We start from the raw sequence: 23,695 nt of genomic DNA, 5'->3' as shown, positions 1-23,695 counted from the left end.
ATCTATCATAACCTGATGAATAATTATCATCAAGAAGTTCAGGAATGAAAAGGAAGAACAGTTCAGCAACAACCATGCCAACACGACAATTGCTGTATTTCAAAGTTTAGACGATGATTTGATCCATTCTTTCAGCCATTTTTGGGGCATTTGCAGCTAAACCATCCTGGCCCCCATCCCGGGGAAGATCAGAATATAGCTGTGTTCAAATAACAAATATTCCACAGAAGGCATGATGAGATTTTTTTTTTTAATGAACATGGGGCCAGTCCAGTAAAACAAGCTCTCAAAATTTTCTTTTTATTTCAAAAATTTCTAACCTAAAAATTATGATTTTTCATAATGTCTCACAAAATCCTTGGGTACCTAGATAACAGGAGAGCCAAGGTGTGAACACATTCATTAGAAAAACATAAATATATTTGTGGGTCTTGTAACGCGAAGGGGAGAATTGAGCTCAGGAAGTATACAGGTCTATGTATCATCATGCACAAATCCAATAAAAATAACATGACTGCATGAGGGGGATCACACTGAAGCCATCTCTGTAAGAAGGAAAGCACCTGGTTTTGCACAAGTAAAAAAGAAACACTTTTCAAACCAGGTGAAGATAATATTAAGGACTAAACAGGTAGGGTCAGCGATGTGGATATGGAGAAAAAGCCAACAAGCAGGCTACCCGGGTGTGTTGGTGACTATCCTAACAGGAATTTCTAAAAAGGGTAATGAAACAGTTCTGAATATTCAGCAAAACTGCAGTGGGTCTACTTGGACGTCTACACAGGAAAAACTGTGTTCCCAAGCCTGTTAATCTTCCTTTTATCCTAAGAACTCCTTGGGTTCAGCACTTATTAATTTTAGTAGAAGGCTCTACAGCCTCCTTTCCTTTGGCCCCGGTGTCATTTATTGTGAGATTAAGATCTTGAGTGATAGGGTGTGTTGGCCCTGGAAATTAATATCTTTAGCTACATAAGGCCCATTAGAAGAAAAGATTTGAACTTTGCGTGCTTTTCCTGATCATAACACAGGAGTGTTTAAGCCATAATCAATTTCATCCCAAACATGTATTACCTTACACAGATGGCCACTAATGGGCACTATGGGAATTACATATTCTGCAAGTGTTGAAACGTGATAAAATTCCCATGGCATTTATGGAATTAAAAAAAAAAAAACCACCCCAAACACTAATTTTACTTTCAAAATGTCACTATGCCGAAAGTTATAAAGGTTTCAGGTTGATGACTCTTCGACATAATGTAGATTTAATTATCACTGAAAAATCATGGAATAATATTTACTCACCTAGTAAAGCCCTCAATAACCTCATTTTCTCTTTCAGATGTTCATAATGTATGCAGAATTTTTTAAAAGGCACATAAATGTCGAGTTTCTACCCGAATAAAGATAAAAGGCTTCATGCAGCGTATTTAAAAACTGTACATTAAATTGTATTATGATGGATTTAGAAATTATGTTTTTCCCAGTACATGTATATTTTGCTAAATAACAGAACCTCAAAATGACTTGTTTCCATATGAGCAAATGTTTGGTTAGTACTTAGATTATTTTGTATTTTTTAAAAGCCTGTGATAATGTTCCTAAAAGATAAAAAGCATAATAATCAAACTCGTATCAACTTGGGCTTCAGATTACAACATGGGCTATTTGGCAGAAGTTTCTTTAAAGACAAATAAAGAAAGAACGTCAGTAAGCAAAGTCTTCCTACCAGAGTCAATATGGGCAAATATGAGCAACATTTGGTAACCCCTATTTCTTTTCTTTCTTTTTTTTTCCCCTATTTCAATATAAAATAAGATTGGGACCAGGAAGATTTCCTTACTAGAGAAAATATATCAGATACTGCCAAGTGCTTTGCATGTATTAATTCAGTTAATAGCCTTGGGGAGGTTGAAGTAAATTATCCAAGGTCAAAGAGATGTGCAGCTGAGCGGATGGTGAGAACGAAATCCCAGGAATCAACAAACACCCAAAAGGCAGCTAATGAGAAGTTAACGAGTAAAACCGAGATTAAATGAAAGTTAGAATTTTATTCAAATCATTAGCTTCTTAAACATTCGTTTCGGTTCTCAGTCTTTGGTAGTAACTCTGCGTCTCTGGGTCGGTTGCAGACTCGGTCCTGAGCGACACCTGCCAAGTGCACCTATTTCCCAGTCACCTTTTGGGGCTGGCGCCTCTCCCTGCACACAGGCCTGCCCTCCTTCTCCCACAGACACGCTCCAGGCAAGGGGGGGACACAACGAGTCCTCTCCTCTGTGCCATCTGTAGTTTAGAATGAGCCAGCAGAGACTCCTCTCCGGATTCCCCGCAGCTTTCGGACTGCGCCTCCTCTCCTGTTACCGGTGACTGCTTCCCCGAGACCCCCAGTCATTAGCCACGGGGCCGGGAGCCTACCGTGGTGGTCTTCAGAGTCACCCGGAGAATCTATTACCCACAGATCGTTAGGCCCCAAGCCCAGAACTTTTCACTGAGTAGGCCTGGGGTGAGACCAGGTGCGACGGCAGCAGCGCGGCGGGCTTGAGGGCCTACAGCCCTGACGACTGCCTACGCAGAGCGCGGCTGACGACGCTTCTTCGTGAAGGGGCAGGCGGTGAATATTGTATTTAGGGTTTGAGGGCCGTGCATTCTCTGCTGCAATGACTCTGTTCTGTCGTGGCACAGAAATAGCCAGACTGTGTGTAAACAAGTGGGTGTAGCTGTGTTCCAATAAAAATGTATTTATTTATTTAAAATATTTTATTTATTTATTCATGAGGGACAGAGAGAGAGAGGCAGAGACACAGGCAGGGGGAGAAGCAGGCTCCCTGCAGGGAGCCCGATGCAGGACTCGATCCCAGGACCCCGAGATCACGCCCTGAGCTGAAGGCAGACTTCAGCTGTGGAGCCCCCCAGGGGCCCCCCAATAAAACATTATTTACAGAATTATGCAGTGGGTGCCTTTGGCCGTTGTGCGGGTTCGCAGACCCCTGGTGCATAACGCCTGTGAGCAGCCCGTCTCTGCACTGGGCCAGAGCCTCACTGCTCTGGATAGTTCCTTGTCCAAACCCTACCCTTCTTCCTCACCATGGTCTCAGATCCTCTGGTCCCATTTCTTTCTCCTTGAAATCCCAAACCACAGCCAAAATCTCGTACCTGGAACACAGGGCTACCGTCAGAGTTCTCCCCAGATAACATTACCAAATGCCACATACACTATCTTAAAAGTAAACAACACATACTCTCTGGGAACCAAAGAGACACACAAGGAAGAGATCTCTTTAGTCTGGGTGGCCCAAAAAATCCAGTCCAACACGAGTGAACACTTGACCTTAAGTCTTAAATGAAGAATTAAGACTTGGCCGTGGTGTGCAAAGGATGGGCAAAGGCATTGCAAACAGGAGAAATCCGAGGCGCGAAGGCAGAAGTATGCAAGAGTGTATTGTGCTTGAGAAGTTGCCATTGAGACAATATGGAAATAATTCACGGAATGAGGTGTGGTGGTGATTTAAATAATGCTAATTTAGTAGGACGGCTCCAGGGATGAAATTGGATCAGTCATCTCAAACTCTGGAGCAGTGAGAACAAGATGAGGCTGGGAAAGCCAGTAGGGCCTGGAAATGGGAGGGTCTGCGGATTCCAAGACAAAGGTTATTTGAGGAGGCGGTTTTAGCAGAGGGTCGGGATCAGATTTACGTTCCAGAAGGGTTACTGGTGGCCAACCAGGGACGGGTTAGGAGGGACAGAGGCCTTATGACCAGGTAAGAGGCGACAGCAGTCATCACCCCATTTAGCTTGAAGATATGGGAAGTGAAGAAGGACGCCCGGTGGGTGTGTATCCTGGGCCACCTGACAATGGTGGCCTGCAAAGGTCGCGGGCTCCCCTCTGTGGTGCATTCGACTGGTCAGCACTCCCTCCTGTGGCTCTTCTTCTCAACGTCTTGGCGCACGCAACAGTGGGCTGTTATTTTAAGAAGGCGGAGCTCGTACTCCTTTCCTTTAGTGGGGTTTCACGTGGGGCTACTGAATGCTAGGCCTGCGAGCATCGAACCCCTGGAGAAACCAGGCCGCTGCTTAGCTTTTCTAAGGCCAAGAAGGAGATTTACCCTGGTGCTTTCTGAACCACGGAAATCCTATCCCAAGTGTCACGCAGCCAAGGGCTTGCCCAGTAAGGTCAGCATTCACACCCCCAGCCACAAGGGATCGGGATCCCAGAGGAGACTGGGCGTAACCTGCAAAACCACCACCCATCTTCTCTGCGAGGGCAGACAGCAATGCCCCCCCACCCCCGGGGGGCAGAGGACCACGGAGGGAGCGCTCACAGCAAGGGATCCACGAGGCCAGAGAGGAGAGCAGGTGGGAACGGGGAGGCCGAAGGGAAACCGGAGGACTTTAAAAACGATTCTGAAGATGAGCTGATGGAAAATCATGAAAAACAAGGGTCTGCCTCCAAATTTTAAAGAAGACAGGATGCACAGAGGCGACCCCCCAGCCTCGGGGGACGTGTCCTGGCCCCGCGCCTACCTCTCAGGTGCCAATCGGGAGATTACGCAACCACATGCTTGGGGGCATTTTATTTTTCAGGGTCACAGCATTTCACATACAGTCTTGCTTTCTCCTAATCCAAACCCACAGAATAACATACGGATTATTAACACGGGATTTGGAATTAAGACAGAACTGGGATTTGAATCCCTGCTCTGCCAACCACTGGAAGTGTGTCCTTCAGCAAGTCTACTTTCCTAAGAATTTCTACATCAGCAAGAGAAGACTAAAAACACAGACTGAATCGGGTCGTTCGGAGAATGGAATTAGATCAGTCATCTCAAGATTTTTTTTTTTTTTTTAGTAGTATTTTAGGGAAAAATGTTGAGTTCTTACCTAGGACGTTGCTGTATTTTTGTAGGACATGTTTGTTCTGTTTACATTAATAAATCCTGTACTTTGCAGAATGCAAAACCAGAAAACTATTTTTTTTAAAAAGTGGAGATAAAATGTAAATAGAAACAGAAGCTATAACATTTTCCTGCTCGCCCCAATGGATCATCTTCTGTAGCCCAGTTTATTGGCCCTCGATCTAAATAATCAGGATAAAGAGCAGGACGCTTGGAACGTGGTCAATGCTCAAAACGTGGCAGGTCTTATTATTAGACAAGCTGACAGACTGCAAATATTCTTAAGCAAACAGTAAAACAGGAAACTACTGGAATTTTAAACCGTGAAATCACTAGTACACCATGTAAATTCTCATCCAGTACATTTCGTTTTTCAGTACAAATGAAAGTGATATTTGCAGTTACCGAGAATAAAAGCGGTGGTTTTATCTGAAAAAGCTCTCCATTCTAACACAGAGGCTCCCGTGAACTTGGCAGTCAGACACGCTCAAGAAAAGTCCTGTTTTCCATTAAGTTTTATATTTTTCTAGGAATCCTCCACACCACTCGCTGCCACATGTCGTGAAGGGCGCTAAACTGTTGTGCTCAGTCACGCGGAGTGTGATGGCTCATCTATACGAGGCCACATCGAAGCAGTCCTTAAAAAAATCCTAGAGACGTCAACCCCATTTGGGGGGAAGAGTAAAGGAAATAATGTAGAAAAGCTCACGACCCCTGGCTGTCCCGTCTCAGGGACACTCAGTCCTGTCAGGAATTAGATTTTTCAGTTTCCAAGTGTCCTATCTCCATCCACTAAGACTGAAGACAAGGAGCTGGTTCCCAGGCTCCGTCCCGTGCTGCACCCCACGGCCCTGAACAGAGCCCGCTGTGTGCTCGGGCACATGCTGCTGGATCTTTCCAACCCTGTGCTTCGCACATTCATAGATTACGTAACTTAGAAGACTCGTCTTTAAAGTGGCTGCGTCTACACTTCTACAGAACGCATTCCTGAAAATTACTAGCTCTTTCCCCCGACACATCCCTAAATTAATCCTCAGTGACAAACATGAAGCATTTCCCTGATGGCCAAATTGGTTTTTTTTCTATTTTTTCTTCTTCTTGTTATGAGGCAAAGATTATGAACTATGTTTTTAAAAAATGATAACTGACGCAGTCCTTTAAATAGATTAGAAGTCAGAGAAGAGCTTAAGAGTAATCAGATGCGATGCGAACATCCTCGCCGTGTAGAAAGCATGGGCTGTATTAGTAGTAGGGGCCAGGCTTTTATTAAGCAAGCACCTACCAAAGAAACTTCGCTTCTGGATAAACCATTTAATTGAATCATTTATTATTTTGTCAAGTATTTATTTATTTATTTAATTTATTTTTAAAGATTCTATTTATTTTTTCATGAGGGACACACAGAGAGAGAGAGATGCAGAGACCCAGGCAGAGGGAGAAGCAGGCTCCACGCAGGGAGCCCGACGCCGACGCCGGACTCGATCCCGGGACCCCGGGGTCATGCCCTGGGCTGCAGGCGGTGCTAAACTGCTGGGCCACCCGGCTGCCCTTGTCAAGTATTTATTCAGTAGTTAACACAGGCTAGATGGGCAAGTGCTGGAAATTCTGTGATGAATACCTGAAAAACAGTCCTTGCTCTCATGACGCTTCAATCTAGGAGATGCTCAACGCTAATCAAAAGTCACAAAATGTGTATAAAACACTCTTACCTGATTTCAAAGGAGAGCTAGATTGTCAGAGCTACTGTTTTCTGATTACTCTTAAGCTCCTCTCTGACTTATAATCTACTAAAAAACTGCATCAGATAAGTTATCATTTTTTAAAAACATAGTTCATAATCTCTGCCTCATAACAAGAAAAAGAAAAAAAGAGAAAAAACCCAATTTGACCATCAGGGAAATGCTTCAATCACTGCCCAATCTAAACTCCTGCTATAACCCACTCTGTTTTCTGTTATCGCTCAAGATAAATAGTTTGCTTTCTTAAACATGAGATGCGATTAGTAGGTGATTTGTGCAATGGTGAAGATACAGCTGCACTCTTCTGTTGAAGCAAATAAATATAAAACGTTTTTAAAAAACCCTGTATTTACCATAAAGGCACACTTTCCTATTTCAACCAATGATTTAATCATAAAAAATCTTCCCTGATAAGATCAGAGCCCTCTGCACTATTAATTTTCAAAGGAACCCAGCAGCAGAGTTTGAATAGGAGGTAAAAAAAAAAAAATCTGCTTTAGAAAGATGTCAGAATAAATGTAAAGTGACAGATCAAAGAACAAGGTGAGAAATTTCAGGGAAACCACTGCTAATGAAGCATAAAGCTTCATAATTATTCTCTTATCTGTAATTTTCCCGACCAAATACATGTAAATTAATTCTAAATTTCATTTTAAAAATTGGATTTTTAAAAATGCAAACCAACACTAATAGGTGGTTTCATGACCTAGAATTACAAGTCCAAATACATCAATTATCTTTCAAAAGAACAAGGTTAAAGCAGGTAAAGCAGGTCAAGAATATTGTCTGATGGGGATCCCTGGGTGGCGCAGCGGTTTAGCGCCTGCCTTTGGACCAGGGCACGATCCTGGAGACCCGGGATCGAATCCCACATCAGGCTCCCAGTGCATGGAGCCTGCTTCTCCCTCTGCCTGTGTCTCTGCCTCTCTCTCTCTCTCTCTGTGACTATCATAAAAAAACAAAATTAAAAAAAAAGAATATTGTCTGAAAGGAGACAATTAAGTTCTCTGAAGTGGTGACGAAGACATGAAGAGGCATTTCCTTCCATAAAACCCGAAGCGATGCCACAATCCCCTTCCTAAACTAGGGCAAGACACCTGAAGGGCCTGATAGGCTTCTAACAACGCCTTTTGCATTTTAACTATGAGAACCTTCTCGTTTCTGCATGGTTTCGTCTCTCTGGGAATAAATGCTGCCTCTTGGCCTATCTTTAGTAATAGAAAAAAGATGTTTCGGGAACATCTTGCAACAACTCAGAGCATCAGAATTATTATTATTTTTTTAATCTTGAAATGCTGACCACCTGAATGCAAGTGATAGAGCTCAGACCGTCCCGCCCGATGGCAGAGATGATGCTGTTATTTTATAGATGGATGTGGAAGTCCTCAATCCTCTCCTCGGACAGCGACTGTCGATAGGGATACAATAACCAGAGAACTTTTTCAAACCTCTCACATTTCATTCTTAGTGTCCTGGAGGGCGGAGTGAGTACTTTCTAGTGCTCAGACTGCTGGGAAAGAAAAGTGACAAAGCACTGTGGCAAGGGACCAATGTCATTATCTTTTTGGATGTTTTTGGGTCTCTTTGGATATTTTTGCAGCTTCTGCTAGGTGTTACATACCCGAAGGAATAAGCGTTGGATCAAATTTCAAAAACCAAATAACTTGTTTGAACAATGGAGGGATAAGGTTGAGAATAAGGTTTAAAAGTACAACCTTCATCATCTTTTAAAGAAAAAAAAAAACCCCAAAAAACAAAAAGAAAAATAAAGCTGTCACTTATTTGGTAACATTAAAAACATTCTTGTTTTCAGGAAAGGTTCTACGAATCCTTCAAATTTCAAATGTCTTTAGCATGACACTACCACCAACATGTCAGGGGCATTTTGTATCATTAATGCAAATATGCTCAGAAACACCTTGTATACAGGACCGCGAGGACGATCTGGTCTTTCATCGAGAAGTGAAAAGTCTTGAAAAATCTATAGTATTCTGAGGAGCACATTTTCTAAAAATTTCACAAATAGATGGAATATTTATATGGTTTTCAAATGGTGCTCAGTGGAGCCGCCAAATCACGAAAAGCTCCTCCCAGACCGTGCCGAGGGCAAGGTGCTGAGGCTGAGGGGACAGCCCACGTGAGGCTCCTCCCTACTCCTCCATTCTTTAAAACAGAGCAGCTTTTCTCTATTATATATATGATGATTCAGGCAATATTTTGTTTGGAAAATGTGTTCTGTTCTTAGAAAAAAAAAAAGGACTTAAAAACCATTCTCATGGTTTAAAATTCACTATCTTCTATGCTAAGCCCAACATGGTGGTCTACTTAAAAAACAGATTCCAATCACATTAAAAAGATTACATCATCAATACGCCTCACTAAAGTAGCCAAAGAGGCCAAGACGTTGACCCGTACTGCTATGGCAGCTGACTGTCAAGCCAGGGCAAGCCACCTGCAGGATCTGCGCTCGGACAGGCCCAAACTTGCCTCAGTAGGTGGTTTTTGGGGCAGCCAGTTCTGGTGCAACACTAATCCTTGATGATTTTAGCAAACAATGGAAGCTCCGGCCACACAAGGGGTCATACTGCCCTGGCTCTAGATACATGAAAAACCCTATGGTCTTCAAATGATCGGGGACGGGACAAGCATTTGTCTGAAAAATAGATCTCTGTTGCCAGTTCTTCAGTATCTTTTTGCCTGGGTCTCCCCCGCCCCCCGTAAAGACTTCTGATCTTTTGTGTAAAAAAAAAAAAAAAGACCTCTGATCTCCTTTAACTGGTAAAATAATAATCATCTGGGGTTCATCTGAAAAGTCAACACTTCCCTGGAAGCTTCCGTTGGACCAAGTGTGTGGGGGCACCACTCTGGGTTCCTTTCGATTTCCTGACTCCAGAAATTTGTTAGGCCGGCGATGCTCAGAGTCTCAGGGGAGCGAGTGTTGCTGGCGTGCTCGAGCTTCCCTGATACCTAACATCTAGTAGCAGCCCCGGTAGCGTCAATGAACCTAATACCCGAATGAGATTATGGTTTCAGGGGTCAGGAGGGACACAGAAGTCCAGTCCTTTGGAAGCTGGCTGAGCAAGGGAACCAATCCCTTCATCATTCTGGCTTTTAGATTTTTCATTAAAACGTGGAGACCATGGCTTATCAGAATGCAAAATGGAACTAGCTATCCACCCCTCTTTTCACTCGGTGTAGACAACAGGCCGTCCCAGGGAGGCATCTGTATCTGTAAGCTCAAAGTACACGTGCGGCTAAGGCCACTTCCCCAAGCAACTAGAAGTTCAGTGACTCACGACTGCCACCTGCTGAAGGAAGGCTGAACATCTGTTTCATTTAAAAGATGGAAATAAAAAAATAAAATAAAATAAAATAAAAGATGGAAATCACAAGGCTTTTAATATCACACATTATTATAAACATCTCCCCCCCCCCAAAAAAAAAAACCCAACAACAACTGTGAAACCTATAAAATCTAACCTATAAGCTCCAGGGCACGCAGAGTCAGCATGTTAACCAGCTACATTTAACATCCAACCTCAGAATTTTCTACGGGGCGCTTCGTGTAGACACAAGACTTAATGTTCAGGATCCATTTTCAAATACCTGATGGTAACTCATCGTGTATTAATCCTACCACACTGCCACGGAGGGTAAAGGCCACATCACATTCAGGCCACGTACGTCAGGAGACAGGAGAAAAGTTGTTTCCAAACAGTAGTCTTTGGAAGAGAAAACTTTGTTTTAGTTCTCAGAAGCCTAAGAAAAGCAACGAATAGGGCTAAGGATCACGCGGGGAGGAAGTTATGTGCTGACAAGGGGAAGGGGAGGATGAAGCTGCCTAAGCGGTGAGGGGCATGAGTTCTGGAGCCAGAAGGAGGGTCTTGCCTCGCCCCCTTACGAACTGTGTCATCTCAACCGAATTACTTGACCTGTTTCCTTGATTTTTTCATCTGTAAAACTGGAAAAATAAATAAATAAATCGTGCCTACCTCAGAGGGATGCCGTGAGGATTAAGGTCAATCCTCCAGACATCACGTGGCACGCAGTGAACAGCACACAAAAATGTCTGCTATTTTTAAGGAAGCACAACTTCCTGCTATTCATACAGCATCACTCACAGCATGTCCGTCACTTTTTGGGTGAACAGCCTTGCTTGTCTGTAAAATGGGAGTATTTTCAGCTGTGGCACAGATGAGGGATGCGCACGTAGATGTGTAGGTACGTATACAAATACACTGGATCGTTCACTTATATATTCTTTGTCATTAGCTACAGAGCCCCACAGCTGTGTTTGTGTTATATTATGTTGTATTCCCCACCACACACCTCGATTACCTACATGCACACGCAGCTGTACACGTCGCTTGTGTGCAAGTGTGCGGGGAGGAGAGCATGCTTCTCTTCAGTGACGCAGAAGAAACAGTACACAGAAGCAAGAAGACAGGCTGACCTCACGGATCCAAAATCACAAAAAAGAGTGAAGGTCCACGTAAAGCAATTCCACAGACTTTTCGGCAAAAGCTCTAGCCACGGCCAACATTTGTTCACGCTCAGACCAGGGGAGGCTCGACAGTAAGCGGTGTGTCCAGACATTCTGATCTTTATTTATTGGCTCCTTGAAAAGACTGAAGTTTTCTGGAAACCAAACTTTCCATACGAGCAAAAGTAATCCTTCACGTACCTTTTCAATTAGCTCGTAACTCTCTTCGAGCTTGAGCAGCCGGTTCTGCACAGACGTGGACGCGCGCTGATAGACCGCTCGCCACTCCTGGAAGTCGCTCTCCGAGATCTCAGCCACGGCAAAACATAAGGTTCTTAACCCTGAAAAAAGCAGCACATGTCCCAACACCAAATACGGTTTCGTTTTGAAGTCTGACCCTTCCACTCAGATACAACTAAGTCGCATTTGAAAAGACTGGTTCAATTCAGACAGTATGTTGGTCTGATTCCGTTAGGATGTAAACTTGGCGTAAAATGCATGCCAACGCTCCCCTCACCTTTGACTGGAGCTCTGCCTTCGGTTCCCAGCTCTCTCAATACATCCTTTGTGACTTTTCCAAAATCCTAAGCTTATCAGGTTATTCTTTTGTTGGAGATCTCTCAATCGTTCATCCCCGGGATGAAGTCCAAACCCCAAAGTCTGGCTCACTCGCCCCACACACCAAGGACCTTCAACCTCCTTCTCTGCCATCTTCCTCTTATTTCCCCAGGCCTGGGCACATGCCGGTCACTTTTTTCCCCGTCTTACTCCCTCCAACTCCCTCCACATCTACCTTGCATCTACGTGAAGACTCAGTTCTTAAAATCATCACTCTGATGATTCTCACCTTGCTCAGACCCTAGAGGCAGAGATCCCCAAATGCTCGTATGGTGTGAACGGCAACGTTTCCAATTGTGTTTCCTGTGGATCTCCATCCGGGATGAGCATACCGATCTTGCAGGGGATGGGTTCCTCCGATCTATAGCCTCAGCGCTGAGCATAGAGGCTCGCTTATAACTGCGGCTTATGAAGAAAGAGAGGGACCCCGACGGGGTCTACCTGGAAGGCCATCTGCCTCCAGGGCTGCAGGGCTCTACTTATTACAGCTCTTTATCGCTGTAAATTTATAGTATAAAGAGTCTTAAAACACTGAGGGATGGTGACTAAACAAAGTACTCCTCAGAACTACCCTGGGAAACCATTCAAAGCTGCTGTCTGAGGCGGCCTACGCCCCGTGCTCCATGCCTATCAGTTTCATAATTCACCAGGAAGCTACCCTAAGCCAGAAAAAAAAAAATAAATGGTGGACTGGAGCAAAGCAGCAGCAAAAGCATTTCTCAGCCAGGACAAACGCAGTTAATCAGGTTCCTGAGAAGACAACACCCTCACTCAAGGTCCTTAGCTCTCAGAACAACGGGGGGCTACGGACCTCAGGCCAATCGACTGTGGCCAGGGGGCATGTCAGGAACGAGCCGCAGGGGACACAAGGACACGAAGGGCCCAGAGGACTCCGTCTTCCAAGGAAGGGGTAGGCTTGCCTACCGCCAGCACACTGAGCGGAGAACTTAAGCCTTTGGGGCTATATCAGGACATGTTTTTCTCTTCTGGAAACTTGGCTGGAGACTTAGACTCTGGGGTAGCACGGAGTCAGACTGTTGTTCAGCCGAGGGCCAGGAATAAAAGGGTGGAGGTGAAGGCCAAGCCAAGTCAGCTCTGCCCAAGAGCCGAAAGGTCTTCCTATCACAGCCAGAGGAGAGGGTGATGCTCCTTCCGTCCCCCTTCCCGAGACAGAACAGGTGCTGGGTGCCAGCTAGGCTGCCCTGCCAAGTCCAGCCGAGGACGCGCCTCCAGGCATCTGAACTCTACGGACACGAATGTCTCCGTGCTCTTACATTTTTGGAGAAGGGAGAGAAGGTTCCCTACGTCCCTGCTTTTCAAAGCTTCGTGCTTTTTAAGACAATCCTACTTTTTCGTAGCCTGGATTAAGAGGAACAAAGGACGCAGTCGGAGGTCAAGGCCTGCTGCCTACTGGCGACAGTCCTGGCTGATGCACAGTGAAAATTGAGATGGAAGATTCAGGTACAGCTCTGGCTACTTCTGTTAAGTTCAGAGATAAGACTCTACAAACTCGTGTAGTAAGTGGCCGTACTGCTTGAGGACTCTCGCGTCCTCCCATCTAACGCAGATCACCCCCTGGACTACGTGCCCCGCCGGGCTGCACAGAGTACGCATTTCAGGAGGATGGAGACAGGCCTTTGCACGACTTCCTGGCCTCGCACAGAGCCTGGCGTGGGCTAGGGGCTTAAGAGGTGGTCAGTTGGAACCTACACTGTGAATAACTATTTTAATTGTTCTAAAAGCTTAGTTTTTTTTTTTTTTTTTAAAGATTTACTTATTTGAGAGAGAGAAAGAGTGTGTGCACGAGAGAGCCAGCACAAGCAGGGGGCGAAGGGCAGAGGCAGAGGGAGCAGCAGGGAGCCCGACTGGGGCCTGACCCCAGGACCCGGATCACGACCTGAGCTGAAGGCGGAAGCTCTACTGATGGAGCCCCCCGGGGTGTCCCAGCTTATTTATTTCTTATCCTCTTTCTTACTGAGAAACTGTCCAGTTTTTGGACTTCTTTTCCTTCTAGAGATACACCGTATTTACACAGGAAAGCAAAATGAAAATAATGGGAACGGCATAGAGTACAACCTAAGTTGTCAACACTGTTATCTTACTTTCGGGGTTTCCAAGTAAGATAACAACAATCCCGCAAGACTTGAGGTGGGTATGAACCCCTTTCTGCCGTAATCACGCTTTGTTGCCGCATTACGCTCACCTTCTGTAGCAAACTGCTCTAAATGTTTTAAGGTGATTTCTTTGTATTTTGAAGTCTCTGCCAGTCTATCGTATATCACGGTGTCCTGGAAAACAAATAGAAGGCACGATACAGTTAAAATAAAGCATTTTGAGTTCAGGAATGTTGATGTTGGCAACAGTATCAGCAGCAAATCCGTATTAAAAAAACAATCACCTTGAGCATTAGTTTTAAAGCACAAAATATTCCCCCCCCCCGCCAGTAAGACTGTTTCCCCGATGATACGACGAAGCCAGGGTCAAGGCCGATATTTCCATCCTTCTCCCTCCTGAATAAATCTTCAGTCACTCCAGTGCTCAACGTCTCACATCTTATCAGTACTTTGCGGACCTTGCAAGATGCCGCCCCCCACCTCTGAAGGTTTTGCAGGATGCTGCAGGGTATAGGCACCGTATGAATACGGTGCCACAGGGGAGAATGGCCCAGCACTCAGAAAGTTTGGGAAATGCTGCTTTGAATAAAGCCCGCCTTGCGCTGACGCTTCTGGAGTCTTTACAACGCTAACGTGCACAGTGGGTCTCTGGGGCGCCATACGGTGCAGGCCCCAAGCTCATGCAACGTGGATCCGAGCTGGAGATCGGGGCATCTGTACGGGACCGGGGTGCACGCACAGCAAACTCTGAGAAACACAGGTCCAAATGCACAGAGAGGCCCGCTGGGCATTATAGGGAGAACTTCCAACAAACCGAGCATGGACCGATAGCTGCATATTTCTGACTGTCACATTAGCCTCGAAAACCTCGATTCACTTAGTTTGTAAAATTCAATTACTGGGTGATCCTCACAGTCCCTTTCAGCTTGAGTGTTAAGCGCCACTTAGGTTTTCTCTGAGTTTTGCCCCTTTAAAAAACTGCTTATTGTTCCTTTTGTTACTCTTCGGCTTGGGTTTAACGTTTTCAGGATTTTAGTGTTTGGCCTCCACGGTTTTATTAGACTAGGAAAAAATAAATCATTTACCTGCAATTACTTTCTCAGTGGTATTACCCATTTTGGGGTCTCCAGTCTCAGGGCTGAGATTTGGACGCAGACTAATGGAGTATGATTTAGAACCCTTGAGAGAAACAAGAACTTGGTGACCTCAGCACAGATGGAATATTCCGGGCCCCAATTATGAATTTCTTTTCATTTTTCAGGGGTGGAACGGGGAAGGGGGGGAGAAAGCAAAAGGAAATGATAATTTCCCCTCATGGCTCCCTTTCTAGGAATGAGAGGTATAACTTACGAATGCTATTTTTTTTTTTCCCAGAGGCTAATGACATTTTCAGTGAAATTAAAAACAGGGGTTTTAAAACTATGAAAATCTTAAAAAAAAAAATCAAAGTCAAGAAGTGATAAGGGAGAGGAAATTGTACCATGTAGCCACGTTTTCAAAAAAACCGATGCTCAAAATAGAATTTTCTACTTTATGATATCCAGGAAAGCAGGGGCCAGAATGCGGCCCTTTGCAGGAATTAGGTAGTATGTTTGTAAGTGACCGTCACAGCTGGCCACGCGTAGATGTGAGCAATAAATACGTGCAAATAACCTTTTTTGCCCAGAGTTAACACTCACAGATTCAGAGAGCTACCTCAAGTGTTTGGCCCATGGTTAGGACCAAAAAAAAAAATGTTTTTTTTCACAGGAACTAACATGTGCGTATATGTCTTATTTCCCCTAAGATCAGATTTAGAACCTACTGAGTCTACATTGGCAGAAAGCCCTAACTGGATTCACGTATCCGGTGTCCTAGTGTTGGGTCAATTTTCACTTGAAAAGTCATTTTCCTATTCATCTCTCAGACTCAAGTTCCCGCGCTGCTCTGTCCTCACTGACCACATCCTGCACGTGTTCAAAACACATGCATTACGTGACTACACCCCCTGAGGTCATCCCGGGTCATCCCTGGGAGAGCGGACGATTCCAAATTGCCACATAACGGAGGACGGCACAGCGGAACAGGAGAGTCAGGAGTAAGAAGGCAGCCAAGAGAAGAAAAGAGGTTTTACGCAAGTAACCGGTTAAGCACTGCCTTTTACACTGAAGTTATCTGGGTGATCTTGCCACAGATGAAGCAGGTGCCCGCAAGGAATCGGATCCTGCTGTCGGGTCAACGGGGAAGGCCGACACACTGCGTGAGGCCCCTGCGATCTGGGACACCTGCTGAAATCACCAGCCGCAGCCACACGTGAGTGTAGACAGACGTCCTCTGGGCGTGTGCGTGCCACTCAGATTTCTCGGCTCTCTGCCGCTGGCCGGGAGCTGAAACGCTGAACACAACTGACGTCGCATGTGGTCCTCCTTGATCCGTGGCACGGGATTTTATTATTTTATTTAGGGGGCACTTAATTAGAAGTTTTCTTTAAGCTCTCTAATGCACTAAGTGTAACAGGTTTCTAAGTTCTCCTCCACTAAGTAAGTATCGGGGTAGGGTTTTCATTTCCTTCAACAAGTTACGATTTTGTTTGTGTAAATGTGACTTTTCTTAAATCGGCCACTATCGCAGACATAAACTGTACTTCTCCTTCTTTTTTTTTTTCATTTAAAGATTAATAAAGCAAGGCAACCTCACTGCAGAAACCCTGGAAAAAAGGGAAAAATGCAAATCATCCATATACCCGCACACACACAGCCACAGTCTCCCCATGTTACGTTCTAGACGGACTCTTCGGTACTGTTCTCCGATCCACTAACTGCACCCCTGCCACTGTTTAATTTAGACCGTATTCCATTTATCTGATGTTTTCTTTTAAATTTATGATTTCCAATTTAGCTCACACATATGCCCAAACCTCCCATTTATTTCTGATTAAGAATAGTTGTGATTTTTTTAGAAAAATCATATTGAGCACTAAGCATCCTTGGTCAGACAGGTCTATACACATGATTTCACCTGGCGTGAATTCACGTCCAGTTATTTACGTGCTTGTTCCCTCTTTGGCAGGAGCTTTCCTCTTGTGTCTCCACGTGTTGCGCCGCCTGGTTGTGCACAGCCCTATCCAGTGGTTTTATATAGAGTTGGCATGAATTTTTCTCAGCTTCTTCTCATGATTAGGAAGCTCACCACTGTCTCAGGCATCAAAGAGGGGAGGCTGGCTCTCATCCACATTTTACAGAAAGCACTATTTGCCCCCACTAACACTTAGAAACAAAACTCCAACCACCAACCCCTGATTCTGACCCAGGGCCTGGGACTCCCACCCCGCTCAACCCTCTTTATATCCATCTCATGGATTTGGAATAGAGGATATATGTCAGAGTCTGAACAGACTGTGTCAACTGGACTGGAAAGTATTATCGCTGACTCCGTAATGGACGTTTCTACTAAAGTCTCTGTGGCACTCGTCACTGTTCATTATTCACTCTACCAGGGAATCAACACTCCTCAGACTCTCCTCCAAGTCTGATCTCTCTTCCTAGATCCTCTACTCTTCACCCTTCGCCCTCCTCTTCTCTATGTAGTATTTCCTTCTTACAAGGTCTCATCCATCCCCTGCTTTCACCTTCCAGCTACACTGGTTAACTTCTAAATCCGCATCCGCACTCCAGATTCCTTCCCCCGTGAAATCCAAGCCATCTCTGCCTCATGGCCCAGATGTGGCTCCCAACCCTCTACGGTGGGAAGTGGCTGTCTACCTGGCCAAGTCCAAATTGGATCATAATCCTCGGTCATGGTTTCCCTACCATGTACATGTAATTAGTTACCAAGTCCTAAATCTCGGTCTACTCAATCCTCTCTGCAACTGCCTGGGTTCAGATCCTTATCAACTCTTGAACTGTGGTCACTAGCGTCAAGGGTAACTCAGTATGCAACTTTCTGTCTTCAGTCATCTTCCTAAATGGCATCAGAACAATTCAGAAAAAAGTACAAGTTATTGAGCATGAAAAAACCCCCAGGACCTAACACACGCCCACCTTTCCAGCCTTGAGCCTGCTATTCTCTGCCAAACTACATGCAGTTCTCAAGTGTACCTTTCCGCTTTGCATGTTTCAGCCCTTTTAGTAGTCAGCCACGTTTCATGGCCAACTTGGGAGGGAGGGGAAACAATGCAATAAGCAAGTTAATGTATGCAGACCACCTCCATGATTAGTCAAAAAGGAAGTCCAATGTTTTTATTTTTTATTTAATGCTTTTAACTCCCTAAACAGAGGTTCTAGATGGAAGATTACTCAAAACTAAGAAAGGAAGGATGTGTGTTGGGTGTAAACCGGGCGAATAATTATTTAAAGGAGAAGGTCTTAAGGCTCTTTATTCCCTTATCACTAAATGCTATCACTGGAACATGGAAGAGCTTTACAATACACCTCAATATTGTATCCTAAACTTCTCTTTATATATATAGGTATTATATATAATATATAATTATAATATTTTATATAATTTATAAGTTAATAAATTTATAATGTATATATAATTATAAATTATAATTTATATATAATATATAAATATATTTATAATATATAATATATAATAATTTATATATATAATATATATATAATATATATATTATATATATATATTCTGTGACTAGGCTTAGTTCCTGACAAATGTTGGGTCTTATCTTCCTTTCTCCAAAATCCAGTTTCAAGCCTGCTAGATAAACTGCACATAATGAATAAATATTAGTTGTTTCTATCAACGACCACAGGAATTCTAAAACTAAATTTATGAGACATCATTAAATAATCCTACCAAAATGCTTTAAAACTAAGGCATCCCCAAATGGCATTTTAATGCTTTAAAACCAAGGCACCGAAAAACATTTTCAACAAAAATTTAAGTTAATAAGCTTTGGTTTCCTAATAAGTGCAGTTTCCAAGTTTCATTTACTAGATCAAGGTTGTTGATTCTATTTAAAATTGGAAAGTTCCAAGTTGGTTAAGTTACCTGACTAGTCCAAGTAGACCAGGTACCTGGAAAGGATAATTCAGAAGGAAAATACTAATTTTAGGAATAAAAGGCAGGCCTGGTCAGGAGACTCCTCATTTTTCCAAGAGCATAAACAGATTTTAACTCAGAAAATTCGCTCTGAATGACATTTTACTATTTCTGTCACTATAATCTGCCAATATACCAAAGCCAACCAATAGTCAGAAATTCCGTTATAATTAAAACATGCAAGACAAATGGTAATGACCCTATGATGAAATTACAGTAGTAACTATGATCCATTCCCCCCCCCCTTTTATGGTTTTTAAAAAATTACATTCAAACTGGTATGGATCCCTACATTTCTAATAAAATTCCCAGGCATTTTCTGATTTAATTGTCTTTTAATACATTTTATAACATAAACCTCAAAGATTGTGTATCAAGATTGAATTATATGAGTAAGCTAGGCCAAATTTTTTCAAAGCACCAAATTTACCCAGAAGGAATTCCACATTTCACCAGAAGAGGCTCAACACTATCACTATAAAACACCAAGGAAAGTGGATGTCAGCAACTTTATGCTAAACATCTGTGTTACATTTCCACAGCAGAATGCTGAACGTATACATTATAAACCATCATAAATCAAAACTGTAAAAGGCAAAAATAAAAACTTACAGCTCCTTTGCAGTAAAGTCGTAACTTCCCGGATGGTGTGCGAACAATCACGGACATTCTTTTTCTAGCGCTGAAAGAAAGAGGTTTTCCATAATGTGTCATCGTACCGAGGATACGCATATGTATGTTTGTCATGCCTCACATATTTTAATACTCGCAGTGAAAAATAAATTTTACCAAATTATGAGCCCTGTCCTTCCACATATACAAGCCATCCCCTGGGTGTGTGGTGGGGTACCTTTGAGACTTACATTATGTTTTTTAAGGCACCAGGGTACCAGCTGCTGCCCTAAAGGAATCATTTACAAAATGCATCCTGGGAAACCTGCAGGAGTTAGTACCCACCTGGGCAGAAGAATGTTCTGGTTCAATGTTTTCAGATTTAAAAAAATATTTGAGTCAATATCTAAGGGTGAATTATACGTTATGGCTTTTAACATACACAGAAATAATGATCCACCTAGAGCATATACCCAAATCACACAGAAAGGCAAGCGTGGGCACTTAAAAACTGACTTAAGCATGCACCGCTATTATCTTTCAATGATTATTAGCGAACCCCTGGCATCATGTAAAAAAAAAAAATCTATTTGCATGACAAAGCGAAGCTGATGAGCACAGACATTTTAATACCGTGTCGGCAATACAGAACCGGGCGGTGACACGTAGGGCATCTCTGGTGACAACGAGGCAGCAAGTAATGGTGAACAACCCACCGGCACCGCACCGCACAGGACGAGCCTCACTTGGAAGGAATGGCGTTTAGGCATTCTTTCCAGAAATCAGGGCAATAAAGGACTTCTCAAGTGTCTGTATCTATTTGTTTTACCTCAACATTCTGCCTAAAAACGGAGATGAGCCCAGTATGAAATAGCATGTTAGACAGGGAGTCCTGGCCCCAGGAGTCAAGGGTTTCTTTCCGAGGCATCCAGAAACATCCAGTCCTCTCTCTCTCCATCTCCCCTCTACGTTAGTGCCTCCGATCAGCATCCCTGCGCTTGGGGAAGACGTATAATTGGAGCCTTCTCGTTACGGCCCTGCAGACTCCACCTTCTGTGTCAGCCCTCCTGCGTGCCTCTCTCTAACCCAACTTCAATGACAGGTGGCCCCAAACTCATCAGCTTTCTTGCTCTCATCTTCTCCAGGCAAAACTCCCAAATCCTGGGTAAATGGGAACCCTTCTGCGGCATCATAGAGGATGGACACAGGTGGGGAAAAGTCGCCGGGCCACTGAGCTTAGGAAAGCCAGGGCGCAAGGCCACCGTGCTCCCCACTGGCCCGCAACTTGCCACCTCCTTCTGGTGGCTTTGTCTCACCGTCTGCAGGGCTCGCAGCACCTTCTCCGCTCTCCATGCCCATGACGAGCCCGCCTACTCCGAACCCTAGAAATTTTTGCAATTCACCTTGGTGGAAGCCCCAGACAAGAAGTTCTTGCTCTTTCTGCCATTAAGACCTAGACATTCACACAGCTGTCTGCTGGGCGCCATCCTCTCCGCCTCTTTTCCAGACCATGGAGCAATATTTCTTTTCCCCTCAGAGGCCTTCCTTTCCTACGTGCTGGGAACCCCTCTCTTCCTCAGTCTGCATCTTCCCCTCCAGCTGGGTCTCCCTTATCAGTACATAACGGGGTGAGGGTCTCCATCCTGGAAACCCAGGCCCACACAGCCCACCCCAAGAAGCCACTTCCCTTCACAAGTCCGCCCGCTGTACCTGCGGCCTCCCCTTACATCCCCTGCGCACTACCATCAGGCCTACCTGGCTTCTCTCCTGACCTTCCCCCGAAGGGCTCCGGTCAGCAAGTACTGCCCACCTTTAGCTCACCACCCCTGCTGCAGTCTCTGACATGGATGATCACTGCCACCTCGAAAAGGATCCTCTTCTCTTGGCTCTGACCGTTCCCCTCTCTTTATCTTCTACATCACTAAGCACGAAGCAGTCTCTTTTGCAGATTCCTCTCCTCCTAATCAACTCTTAGAAGCTGGGACACAGTCACAGGGCGATCTTCAGATTTTCTTGTTCCCCTCACCCCCTATATTTTATATCCAGGAGATTCAACTCGTTTTTGTGGCTTTGATTACCATTTACAGGCCAACAACTACCAAGTTAATATTTTAGCCACAGGCGTCTCTCCTTTCCTCCCAGCCTTCACCTCCCATGGCCCACCTGTGGCTCCTCCATCTGCGTATCTCACGGGCACCTCATCTAGTCACTACTCCTCCTATACGTACCATCTGTATAAACGGAACCTCTTCCCACCCAGCTGTTCAATCAGAGACTCTAACCCCTCCCTCTTTTCTGCTTTCACCTCCAACCCATCCCAAAGGCCCCCTGACATTCTTCCAAAAGGTATCTGGACTCTATCAACTTTACTTTCTTTGTGCTACCATCATCCTCGTCTAAACCACTAATGTTTTTTCCAGAGTCTCTTTTAATACCACAGTAGTCACTTTTCCCCACTTTCACCCTCACACTTACTCCCATCACTGAATCCCAACAAGATCTTAAATCCCCAATCTTCTTTTATTTCTCTTCGTGGTGCTTTAAGGTATGTGCTGATAAACAAACATACCCAAATGCCTACTGATATACTACTTATAATTATCTGCTGGTATAATGCAAGTAGACTTAGGAAAAACAGCCACTTTGACATGAAAAAAAGAAAAGGGTGGGGGATACATTTTGGAAATACTCTATTACAGTTTACTCATCAATGTCTCATGCATTTTCCCTTGAGTCCTTCGGTGCATACAAGTGAGGAAAAACAGTGTTTAAGTAACATGTTAGACAGACCCTATTATTTTTGATATTAACCAATGGCACATGGTCACTCCCAACCAAGACAGCCAGCAACGCTGTCATAGAAAAGAAAATGCCAAAAAAAGAAAGAAAGAAAGAAAGAAAGAAAGAAAGAAAGAAAGAAAGAAAGAAAGAAAAAAGAAAAGGAAATGCCTTTTCCTTTTTTTTCCTTCCAAGAAGTTAAATGTCTTTATCATTTTCTTTTAGTTTTTATGTAAATTCTAGTTAGTTAACATACAGTGTAATATTAGTCTCAGGTGCACAGTTTATTGATTCAACTCTTCCATACAACACCCGGTGCTCCTCACAAGTGCCCTCCTTAGTGCAATCTTACTTATTAACCCATGACCCCAGCCACTTCCCCTCCGGTGACCATCAGTTTGTCTTCTATAGTTAAGATTCTGTTCCTTAGTTTCTCTCTTTTCCCCCTATGATTGTTTGCTTTGTTTCTTAAATTCCACATATGAGTGAGATCATGTGGTATTTGTCTTTCTCTGACTTATTTTGCTTAGCATAATACCCTGTAGCTCCATTCATGTCACTGCAAGCGGCAAGATCTCATTCTTTTTTATGACTGAGCATTATTCCATTGTGTATGTGTGTGTGTGTGTGTGGGGGGGGGCATCTTTATCCATTCATCAGTTGATGGACATTTAGGCTTCTTCCATAATTTGGCTATTGTTCATAATGCTGCTATAAACATCAGATTACATGTGTCCTCTTAAATTAGTATTTTTGTATCCTTTGGGTGAATACCTTGTAGTGCAATTACTGAATTTAGGGTAGCTCTATTTCTGACTTTTTGAGGAACCTCCACACTGTAAGAAATGCCTTTTCTAGTCAATGTACAAGCTTGCCTTATGGAGAAGAAAGTTCTAGGTGAACATTTATTTCCTTGAACAGCAGGGTTACTTCCTGGTTGTGGCTTGGCTTTAAGTGTCCTGTTAATAGTGATGCAATCTTTAAAGACCATCCTGTCTGTTAACTGAAGCCCATTTACCATTAATAAGGTTATCTAAGCCCATAACCTAGAGTGTAGGTTAGTTCAGAAACTACATAGTCAAGCAAAAATAAAAAACCGAACTCATAGAGATGTCACTGATCATTAGAAGGTCTGTATTATTTGACCTTAAAAAATAAAGTTAAGTAGGATATTCTCCTTGATTTCTGATTTTTCCTACTAGATTGTAACTGGTTTTATACCTAACAGAGAGATGGATATGGTTTCTGAAATCCCAAAGATAATTAGATACAATGAGCACAGAATTAGACTGCTGGGTTCCTAACTCTTGATTCAGCTTCAGCACACATAAATCCTGCAGCCTCTAAGTATAATGATGTTTCCAGATCACCAGCCATAAGATTCCTGGTCCTATACCCCACAGTTGTGATGCAGAC

The 23,695-nt window shown here is 43.8% G+C and overlaps 1 protein-coding gene across 6 annotated transcripts in view; it reads right to left on the bottom strand.

Annotated features, from left to right (window-relative positions):
- Positions 1 to 23,695, bottom strand: part of ATP8A1 (ATPase phospholipid transporting 8A1) — a 223,950-nt gene that overhangs the window by 94,667 nt on the left and 105,588 nt on the right. For all 6 annotated transcript variants that reach the window (XM_072749097.1, XM_072749099.1, XM_072749096.1 and 3 more), the window contains 3 exons: positions 19,502 to 19,571; positions 13,936 to 14,020; positions 11,316 to 11,455 (listed from right to left, as the gene is read on the bottom strand). In XM_072749097.1, coding sequence (XP_072605198.1) covers positions 11,316 to 11,455; positions 13,936 to 14,020; positions 19,502 to 19,571 — 295 coding nt within the window. The remainder of the gene's footprint in view (positions 1 to 11,315; positions 11,456 to 13,935; positions 14,021 to 19,501; positions 19,572 to 23,695) is intronic.

Source organism: Vulpes vulpes, chromosome 2 (genome assembly GCF_048418805.1).
Source record: "Vulpes vulpes isolate BD-2025 chromosome 2, VulVul3, whole genome shotgun sequence".
In the NCBI taxonomy this organism is placed as follows: Eukaryota; Metazoa; Chordata; class Mammalia; order Carnivora; family Canidae; genus Vulpes; species Vulpes vulpes.
Note: the sequence above shows the minus strand (reverse complement) of the source record. Positions and strands in the feature narration are given on the sequence as shown.